Raw genomic sequence first — 11,203 nt, forward strand, 5'->3', positions numbered from 1 at the left:
TCGTAATATTGAGGGCAGCAGATTTGGAAAAGTTAATCTGAAAGAAGGACAGAGAACCGAAGACACGGAAGGCATCTACCAGGGCTGGCAAGGAGGTAAGCGGGTCAGTTAAAAAAATATCAAATCGTCAGCAAAGGCAGCCACCTTATGAGCCCCGGAGGGCTTGAGTAAGCCAGGAATATTTGGATCTCTTCGAATCGTGCAGAGAAAAGGTTCCAAGGAAAGCACGAAAATCAATGAAGAAATGGGGCAGCCCTGCCGAATGCCATTTGTTATGTCAAAAAAGTCCAACCTAGTCTCATTGCCCTTAACGGCCGCAGAGGGGCAAGAGTAGAGAGAGGAAATCCATGACATCATAGCTGGTCCCAGGCCAATATGACGCAAAGTGGGCATAATGAACCGCCAACTGACCCTGTTGAAGGCCTTCCCTGCATCCGTAGAGAGCAGAAGAAGGGGGCGGCGAGAGGTTCTGGCCAAATGAATCAGGTTAAGGACTCTCAGTGTTGTCTCTCAGTTCCCGTAGAGGGACGAACCCAGCCTGATCCCGGTGAATGAAAGACGATAAGTGTGGTAACAACCTGTTTGCCAAAATCCTGGCAAATAATTTCAGATCCGAGTTCAGTAGAGCAATCAGCTTGTAATTTCCACACCTGGAAGGGTCTTTGCCCTCTTTAGGTATCAGAGAGATGTACGCCCTGAGGGTATCACAAGGCAAAGGATGTCCTTGGACAATGGAATTGAGAGCCGAGAAAAATTGGGGAGAGAGGACATCAAGAAAGGTCCGGTAATAGGTCGGAGTAAATCCGTCAGGCCCAGGGGCATTCTTGGGCTTTGACTGGGCCAAAGCAACTCCAAGTTCCTCCAAAGTGATAGGGGCCTCTAACTCTGCACAAATCTCTGGGGTAAGAGACGGCATACCCTAGGCTGAAATATAGGAGAGAGGGAAAGGTGCCCCTTGTGTGTGTGGGGGGGACTCTCAGTGAAGAATAGCCTAAAAATTGTAGAGATCACGATAATACCTATGGAATTCGGCAGCAATATCGGCTGACTTAGTCAATTTCTGATCCAAACAATTTTGGACATGTGGAATGTAGGTTCGGGGGCCCGACGAGCCCTCACCAGCAGAGTACCCGGTTTATTGGAAAATTCATACATAAAGCGACGGGCCCAGGCCAATTTTTGTTTGGTCTTGAGATAGAGAAGGGATCGCAAGTCCTCACGAACTCTGGAGAGTTCTAGATAGGTGGCCCGCGCCAAAGACGCTTTATGGGAGTGCTCCAACCTGCCAAGGTCCTGCAATAAGCTGTCAATCTGATGAGAACGCTCTCGCTTGAGATGTGCTCCTGCACAAATCAAAAGGCCTCTAATCACTGGAATATGGGCCTCCCAAACCATGAGGGGGTTGGCCACCGAATCAGTAGTAGTCGCAAAATACTCTGCCAGAGCTGTTCGCAAGGCATTGAAGGTATCTGGGGACTGAAGGAGGGTCTCGTTCAATCTCCAAGAGGGGGGCCTCGGGTCAATGAGTCCAGTCGAAGGGTAAGATAAACCGGAGCATGGTCCGAGAAGGAGATAACATCAATCTGTGAGCGGAGCACCGCAGTGAAGCTGAGTGTGAGATCAAAAGATAGTCGAGACGAGAATAGGTATGATGAACAGGGGAAAAAAAAAAAAAAAGGAGTAGTCACGACCCTGGGGATTCAGCAGATGCCACGGGTCAACTAAGCGTAAGAGCTGTAAGTCACCCTTCAAGCATCGGAGACAAGCACAGGAAAGATAAGAGGAGCCCTGAGAAACATCCAGCAAGGGATACATTGCAAAATTAAGATCCCCCAAAAATCAAAGTCCCCTCGACAAAGCCCAAAAGAATGGGTAGCAGAGCATGCAAGAATTGAACCTGGTCCACACTGGGGAAATAGACGTTGATGAAGGCATACTGCACTCCCTGAATCGTGCCCTTAAGCAACAGAAAACGGCTAAGCGGGTCCGACCACAATGAGACACACGACCACGTCACTGCACTGCCGATCAAAATACTAACACCTTTGGATTTAGAAATGGGGGAAGAACTGTGATACACCCACGGAAAACCTTAATTAGTTAATTTCAGAATATGATCATATTTGAAGTGTGTTTCCTGTAGAAAGGCAATTTGAGTCTCTTTTTGAGGTCAACCAGCAGCCGCGATCGCTCTTCGGGGGTGTTGAGACCCCAAGTATTAAGAGTGGCTATCTTCAAGGAACCCACGATGGAAGGAGGCCAGGAGAAACTGCTAAACAAGGAGAGAGGCCCGACATGGGGCCCCAGGTGGGAAACAAAAAAAAAAAAAAAAAGGGGGGGGGGTGAGAAGGAGGGAATGTGGGGGAGAGAAAGGGTAAAAAGGAGAGGAGTGGAATGGGAAATATATACAATAGTGGACAAACTGAAGTCCCTGGGAGGAGAACGAAGCACCTCCACAAGGATTATCCCTATGAGGAGTCAAAACAAAACAGCAGGCGGGTGAGGTCAGAAGAGAAGAGATAAGTAAGAAAAGGCACACAAAAGATAAAGAGAGGGAGTATAGCATACACAGGTAAGAGAGTTTCCCCCTAGGATCCACTGAGGAACAACACTGGGAAACCACATATATGTCCTCCTACCACCATCGGAGCAGAGGAGAGGACACCCCCAATCCGTCCTGGGAGTCCAGGCAAGAGGAGGACCAAAAATCCGGGGTAGCCAATCCACACTCCAAAGGCACAGGGGGACCGGGAAACTGTAAAATGCACCCCCACCCCCCCAAGCAAACAGCAGTTAACAATATGCAGGGGCAGGTAAGACAATATCAAATAATGAAAAAGGTAGCAGCAAGGTATCACATAGGGCCAACAGTGTGACCCACATAGATGGCCAAAAGGAGGGGCACATCCCACCCCCCCCCCCCCAGAGGCATCCCCCACACCGAAAGGTGAGGAGGAGGCCAAGCAACCACCTCCCGAACGGCCTGGAGAGATAATACCGGCATAATACCTAGCCAACAGAACCAGGCCAGCTGGGAACCAAGCCCCTCACCCCCACCAAACAACAAACAGAGCTCCAGATGTCATTAAAAAACGTAGGTTACAGTAGCGACCTTTCCAGCACCTGGATCCATCAAAAACAGAGGTTATCACCCTAAATGCAAAAATCAGGTGTCCAAGTCAAAAACAAAAACAGTAGAAAAAAAAAAAGAGTCGCCCCACATTCAGGAGACAAGGGAAGAGGAAAGCACGAAGCCCCCTCCATTATCCCTAAGCAGCCCCTGGTACAATGAGACCCAGACAGTAACAAGCAAAAGGACCAATCAATCATCGGGAACAGCAGGCGTAGGCCTAGGGGGTCTCCTCCTGACAGAGTCTTGGCTTGAAGCTCTGGATCGGGGCCTCCTGAGCCTCTGCAGCCTCGGAAATGAAGCAGCTGAAGCATCCGAATGCAGTAGAGAGTCCAGCCAATTTGGCACCTCAACAGCAGACTTGCCCAGCAGGAGGTTAAAAAGTGCGAGTAGTTTGTCCGGAGAGCAAAGAGGTAACTCAGCCCCTTCTTTACAGATGATGAGATGGAATGGATAGCCCCAGCGGCACGTTACCCCAGCCTCACAAATTACCTCCAGCAAGGGTCGCAGCATCCCCCACATCATACGGGTTTGCCTAGAGAGGTCAGGGTATATATGGATCATAACTCCATCAAAGTCAATTGGACAAGCAGTCCAAGCGCGGCGTAGTATTTCTCCCTTTAACGTGTAAAAATGGACCCGGCAGAGAACGTCTCTGGGAGGCAAAATAGAGGTATTAGCAGTAGAAGATGTAGAGGACTGGCGGGGGCCCAGAACCCAGTGCACCTGATCAAGCTCCAGTTCAGCTGTGGGGGGTTTTCCAAGAAGTTGGTTGAGGATGGCGGTTACAGTAGCATGTAGATTTACCCCTGTAATGTCCTGTAGCAGGTTCAAAAATTTTAACCCTTTAACTGTTCCTGCAGTACCATTTTCCGGGTAGTTAAAATCCCCCATTATTATCACTGTTCCAGCCCTTTTGATCTGTTGAAGGAGCTGAGTCTCCACCTCCTCATTAACACTGGGAGGCCTATAACAAACTCCAATGTTTACCTTTGTAGTACGCACACCCATATGCAGTTCCACCCATAATACTTCAGCCTCATCACACTCTCCATCAACTAGGTCCTCTTTCCCACTCGCTCGGAGATCACTTCTCACATAGAGACAAACACCACCACCTTTCCTATTTACCCTGTCTCTCTGACACCACCAATAAGTACTGTCTGATCTGTCTACCCCGTTATAATCTAATTCTCCCTCCCCCCTCGAACCTAGTTTAAATACTCCTCCAGCCTTCCCAATAACCTCTCCCCAAGCACAGCAGACCCCCTTCCATTTAGGTGCAAACCATCTCTAGCATATATGTTGCACCCCAATGAAAAGTCAGCCCAGTGCTCTAGAAACCCAAATCCTTCCCTCTTACACCAGGTCTTCAGCCATGCATTGAGTTCTCCAATCTTCCCATCTTTCCGGAGCTGCGCATGGCACAGGTAATATTTCAGAGCATATCACCTTGGAGGTCCTTCCCTTCAACTTGCAGCCTAGTTTTTTAAATTGATTCTTCAGGAGCCTCCACCTTCCATGTATTCTGTCATTGGTTCCAACATGGACCAAGACTGCTGGGTCATGCCCAGTCCCCCCAGTAATTTATCATGGTAATGAAATGATTAAACAGAACCTGTTTTCATACCATAACTTATTTTAGACCCAGTGACATCATCACTAGGTCGCTGTGCTTCACTATGCAATACAGGCACAGGAATTTTTAGCGGCAGCCATCCTGAGCAAGGGCAGATGATTCATGTAACATTTACTTCCTGGAATCTATCTACCCTTCGCTCAAGCATGCAGGCAGGAGGGTGTGCTTAGCTGTGAAAGCCCCTCCTTTCCTCCTGAAGACTCCTGGGATGTATAACATCATTTGCCGAGGCCAGAAACCAGGATGTATCTGAAGAAATGTAAAAAAACTTTTACAATGAGTAAATATGATATACTTTCCTATCTATTGATTGAGAGAGTGAAGTTCTACTTTAATTGTCCTGATTACAAATGTCATCAGCAATAAAAGTGAAGGTAAATCTAACATTTTAGGTTACAACTGAAGCAGGAATGAAGATTTATTCTATATGGGGAAACCGGCGGCTGAAGGAAAAAATTGAGCCAATTCCCCCATCCACACATCTGATGTGGATGGGAGAATCCTCCCAACTGTGTCATTGTATTCTGACAGCGGGGAGAATCTCCCACCATCAGAATACGCAGGTCACCGCTGCAACCTATTGTCTATAGTGCTGATTTTGCAATAAAATACCGACAGGGCGGTACAGAAGTCAATCGATAGAACCATTTCTGTTCAACCACAGTGGCCACAAATGGTTTGAGATTTTACCGGTCCCAAGAATAAAATAGGAGTCTGAAAAGATGCCTGTATACCTAAAGACACTAACAAATACTGAAGCTTGCTGGGAGAGGTTATACTAGGGATATCCTTACAGCTTTATTTTCCAGTTTCCAATCACTTAAAGGTAGAAGGAAAACCCTTGGTCTAAGACTGCGATCTGGTATTCTGGAATGTAATCCTGAGCTCTGTGCAGCTTTATGAATTAGGCCTACAGATTTTTTACCTCTTTGATCACTTTGTTTCATTAATGCAGAACAAAACCCTGCTATCCTTTACATCCAAGGAACCTACCATCTTAGCCTTTGTTTGATCTGTTTTGGTCATTATGCTGAACATGTGATCAGTTATAATACTAGCCAATGGTTTAGTTCCACTTTAAATTTGCTGCCTTTTCTGGGAAAAATACCAGCCTCATGATCTCTTTCCTATTACTAATACAAAACCCATTCTTATCAGCCAGGTTGGTAATACACCAAATAGGTGGCAACCCTATATGTCATCGAAGGCTGTCTGAGGTTTTTCATGCTCCTAAGACCATCAGTAAACTGTCATCTATCATCTGAAGACAAATACTCAGTACAGAGACCCATTTTCTCCTTGCCATATTATAACCACAAAAAAGCTATATTTAAAATAATTGTAAAGAATATTTTTTTAAATCTAAAATAAAAAAGATGTTATACTTGCCTGCTCTGTGCCATCGTATTGCACAGGGTTGTCCCTTACCTTCTCTTCTGCATTGGCACTGTTCACTCCTCATTCCTCTAGCTGCCCCCTGAGCAAGCCATGTGCTTAGAAGTCACCTGTGCAGGCATGCTCCAGAGCCACGCTATGTGGGTCCATAGCCAGACTCAGAGCCAGAAAGCCTCCCCCTGCTCCCTCCTCACAGGAGTTTGACTGACAGCAGAAGGTGACTATGGCTCCCGTTACTGCCTGTGTCTCCTGTGAGAGCAGGAAGCGGGGAGAGTGATGATGCAGACCCTGCATTCACTATATCTGGTCTCCCACAGTACAACATGGAAATGCAATTATTTTAGTAACTATAAACTGCTAAATACCTTTTCTCATCAGCAGTTACAGCAGTCTTGTAACTTCGATCAGTGTCCAGCAGAGTACTGGATAAAGCTTGTAGGAGTTTTCTTTCTGCTCTAGGAGGATGCAGGACCCCTGACCTCTGTCAGCACAGTGCTGATTGGCCTTGTGCTGATCACATGCACTTTCCCAAGAAAAAAAAAAACTCTAGCAATACACACCAAACTGCAGAGTGTCTCCTGGAGATAAGAGAGGGGCACTGGAAGAAGGGGAGGATCAGAGAAGTCAAGATCAAACAGCATTTTTACACAATGCAGAGGATTAACCCCTTAGGTTCCACAGTGAGTATAACAAGAATGCTTTACTGCATATAGACTGATTTTATGGTTGTGGGTTTAGTAACACTAACTCTTTTCTATTAAGTTGACTACATGTTCGGAATAAAACCTCTTTTTTGGATTTCACCTTTTTGGTGTGGCACGCCAATATTTTGAACCAACCATTATACTTCTATCCAGAGATTTCCCATGGGAGTTCCTTGATGTATGTAAGCAGCCCACATATCACCTAGATGCCCAATCAGGATAATATTAGTACAATTTTGATAATACCAATCGCATATACCAAGTAACATCCACCTAGGGTTCCAGGGCCATCCAATCCATTTCCTCAAACATGGTATGGCAAACACCAGATGGACTATATTCATGAAGCTCAGGTCTATGGTCCCTATGCCTTGGAAACTGTCAGTCGGCTAGGTACGTAAACCTGTCCTGATCTCCACTGTCATCGCCCCAGTTACATAAACCATTGACAATCCCTACTGTCACCACTCCCCAGATATGTAAACTTGTTCCGATCTCAGTAAACCCCGCAGCTACATAAAGCTGTCCTGATCTCTACTGTCACTCCCCGAGCTACGAAAACCGATGCTCTACTGTCACCCTCCTATGTAAACTGGTCTTGATCTCTATTGTCACCCCCCCCCGGCTATGTAAACCTGTCCATAAGTGTCTCCTGTCAACCCATTTCCCCCCACCCCCCGCGCGCACCCTAAATCTGTTCTGATCTCTACTGTAACCCCCCCCCCCACAAACAGCTATGTGAACCTGTCCTGATCTCTATTGTCACGCCGAGCTATGTAAACCAGTCCGTCCCGATCTCTATTGTTACTCCCAAATTAAGTAAACCTGTCCCAATCTCTACTGTCACGCCGCGCTATGTAAACCTGTCCCAATCTCTACTGTAACCCCCAAGTTAAGTAAACCTGTCCTGTCCCGTTCTCTGCTGTCACCCCCAAGCTATGTAAACTTGTCCCAATCTGTATGCTCACTCCCCCTACTATGTAAACCTGTCCTGATTTCTATTGTCATCCCCCCAGCTATATAAACCTGTCCAGATCTCTTTTGTCACCCTCTAGCTACGAAGATCTGTCCTAAATCTCCACTATCAATCCCCCCCGCTATGTAAATCTGTCCTGATCCCTACTGTAACACCCCCCAACCCCCCCCCCACACTATGTGTAACCTATCCTGATCTCTATTGTCACCTCTATGCTGTGTCTGTGTAAACCTGTCCCGGTTTCTATTGTCACTGCCAACCAATGTGAACCTGTCCTCATCTCTATTGTCACCCCCCCCCCCCCCAGCTACGTAAACCGCTCCTAATCGCTATCCCACCCCCCCCACTATGTAAACCTGTCCTGAATTCGATTGTCATCCCCCCAGCTATATAAACCTGTTCCGATCTCTTTTGTCACCCCCCAGCTACATAGATCTGTCCCAATCTCTACTGTCACCCCCCCGCTATGTAAATCTGTCCCCATCGCTACTGTAACCCCCCCCCCGCTATGCAAATCTGTCCTGATCACTACTGTAACCCCCCCCCCCCCCCAGCTATGTGAACCTGTCCTGATCATTTTTGTCACCCCTAAGCTGTGTAAACCTGCCCCGATCTCTATTGTCACCCATAAGTTGTGTAAACCTGTCCCTATCTCTATTATCACCCCCCAGCCCCAAGCTAGGTAAACCTGTCCCGTTCTCTGCTGTCACCTCCAAACCTAGTTGAACCTGTCCCATTCTCTGCTGTCACCCCCAAACCTAGGTAAATCTGTCCCGTTCTCTGCTGTCACCCTCAAACCTATGTAAACCTGTCCCGTTCTCTGCTGTCACCCTCAAACCTATGGAAACCTGTCCCGTTCTCTGCTGTCACCCTCAAATCTATGGAAACCTGTCCCGTTCTCTGCTGTCACCCCAAACCTAGGGAAACCTGTCCCGTACTCTGCTGTCACCCCCAAACCTAGGTAAACCTGTCCCGTTCTCTGCTGTCACCTCCAAACCTAGGTAAACCTGTCCCGTTATCTGCTGTCACACCCAAACCTAGGTAAACCTGTCCTGTTCTCTGCTGTCACCCCAAACCTAGGGAAACCTGTCCCGTTCTCTGCTGTCACCCCCAAACCTAGGTAAACCTGTTCCGTTCTCTGCTGTCACCTCCAAACCTAGGGAAACCTGTCCCGTTATCTGCTGTCACACCCAAACCTAGGTAAACCTGTCCCGTTCTCTGCTGTCACCCCAAACCTAGGGAAACCTGTCCCGTACTCTGCTGTCACCCCCAAACCTAGGTAAACCTGTCCCGTTCTCTGCTGTCACCTCCAAACCTAGGGAAACCTGTCCCGTACTCTGCTGTCACCCCCAAACCTAGGTAAACCTGTCCCGTTCTCTGCTGTCACCTCCAAACCTAGGTAAACCTGTCCCGTTATCTGCTGTCACCTCCAAACCTAGGTAAACCTGTCCCGTTATCTGCTGTCACACCCAAACCTAGGTAAACCTGTCCCGTTATCTGCTGTCACCTCCAAACCTAGGTAAACCTGTCCCGTTATCTGCTGTCACACCCAAACCTAGGTAAACCTGTCCCGTTATCTGCTGTCACCTCCAAACCTAGGTAAACCTGTCCCGTTATCTGCTGTCACACCCAAACCTAGGTAAACCTGTCCCGTTCTCTGCTGCCACCTCCAAACCTAGGGAAATCTGTCCCGTACTCTGCTGTCACCCCCAAACCTAGGTAAACCTGTCCCGTTCTCTGCTGTCACACCCAAACCTAGGTAAACCTGTCCCGTTATCTGCTGTCACCTTCAAACCTAGGTAAACCTGTCCCGTTCTCTGCTGTCACACCCAAACCTAGGTAAACCTGTCCCGTTATCTGCTGTCACCCCCAAACCTAGGGAAACCTGTCCCGTTATCTGCTGTCACCCCCAAACCTAGGGAAACCTGTCCCATTATCTGCTGTCACCCCCAAACCTAGGTAAACCTGTCCTGTTCTCTGCTGTCACACCCAAACCTAGATCTCTAAAGTAACCCCCTCTCCCAAAAAGCTATGTAAACATGATGTTCCGATCTTTTTCATCCCCTCCCTTCCTCCCAGCTACATAAACCAGTCTAGACCTCGAAAGTAACCCCCCAAGAAGTGCATTTGCCACCTTCGCCCACCTCCCCTTCATGAAGCTCAGCAGAACCAAGATGCCCTGTTTATGCATCTCCAGGCGAAGCTGCTCCCCTCAGAAGTCTATGGGCACCCACCCCACGCCAAATAAACCCGGCATTGAAGTGGTGTGCTATCATGTAGCTCATACAGCTAGAAACCAACGGAGCTTTCGTGAAGGGTGTAGCCCCCGACTTACCCAGAGGTGACATGACATGAAGTAGGATCCAGGCGGCTCCCAGAAGTTGCGGTGCCATCTTCAGTAGCACTGCTGTAGGCGCTGGGAGGAGGCAGTCAGTGTCTGAGGCTCCCTGTCTCCAGCGGCTCGGAGCCTGCGTGTAAATATGAATGTATGAAAGAGGCGCAGCTTCGGCCAGCCTTCTCCTCCACACTTCGCCTCTCACTGCTACACGTAAACCTCCCGAGTGCTGGCTCTGTTCTGGGAACGTCTACATCAGGCACTTGTCATGAGACACACACAAACATAGGGGGGACCAGGCCTAAAAGAAGCCATGCTCTCGTTTATCTATGCACCGAATGGCGAGGCGACGTGTATTAGATTACACACCGTCATAGGGGTGGTACAAAAAAAGAAACTGGCTATTTCCAACGGTTCCTGTCCTCTCCCTGCTTATTTGTAGGAGCACACTTCTTGGCTGTCTTGTCTCCTTCCTGTGGGCCTGACCCTCCACAGACTGCTTATAGAAAACCCTTTCCATATGAATATGGCATGACGTGACAGGGTGTCCTCAGGAAAACGTGGTTTGGTTTGGGATACAGTACAGAAGGGCGTGGACCTAGATCACTTTTATTGCTGTCTGTGGCTTCACTTCCTGTCTCCAAAACCACAGAAAGTGTGGGCCATCGTGACAGCCAGCCTGGCCACAGGTATGCAGGCGGCAAGAGAAATGCTTTTCTGTTCTACTGTGGGAAGAGTAAAGGAAATACTCTACGAATTTCGGCTGGTTCCTGATGAGCTGGACACATTTCCCTCAGTGAATACCAAATGTACCTGGGTTCAGTGAACATGACTGGAGTTCAGGTGCGAATCCCAATGCCACTGAACAAGGGTTGCCACCTCATCCCTTTAAAAACCACTTGCCTAGCGGACACTTTTACCCCCTTCTTGGCCAGGCCAATTTTGAGTTTTCAGTGCTGTCACACTTTGAATGACAATTGCGCAGTCATGCAACATTATACCCAAATTAAATTTTTGTCATTTT

The 11,203-nt window shown here is 48.0% G+C and overlaps 1 protein-coding gene across 1 annotated transcript in view; it reads right to left on the reverse strand.

Moving 5' to 3' along the window:
- Positions 1 to 10,669, reverse strand: part of SHISA4 (shisa family member 4) — a 68,581-nt gene extending 57,912 nt beyond the window's left edge. The window contains exon 1 of the mRNA XM_089653627.1: positions 10,180 to 10,669. Within this exon, the coding sequence (XP_089509753.1) occupies positions 10,180 to 10,237 (58 nt within the window). The 5' untranslated portion in view covers positions 10,238 to 10,669. The remainder of the gene's footprint in view (positions 1 to 10,179) is intronic.
- Positions 10,670 to 11,203: the final 534 nt, after the last annotated feature.

This window comes from Staurois parvus, unplaced genomic scaffold (assembly GCF_062004578.1).
Source record: "Staurois parvus isolate SC_StPar_1 unplaced genomic scaffold, SC_StPar_1.0 ptg000717l, whole genome shotgun sequence".
Lineage (NCBI taxonomy): Eukaryota > Metazoa > Chordata > Amphibia > Anura > Ranidae > Staurois > Staurois parvus.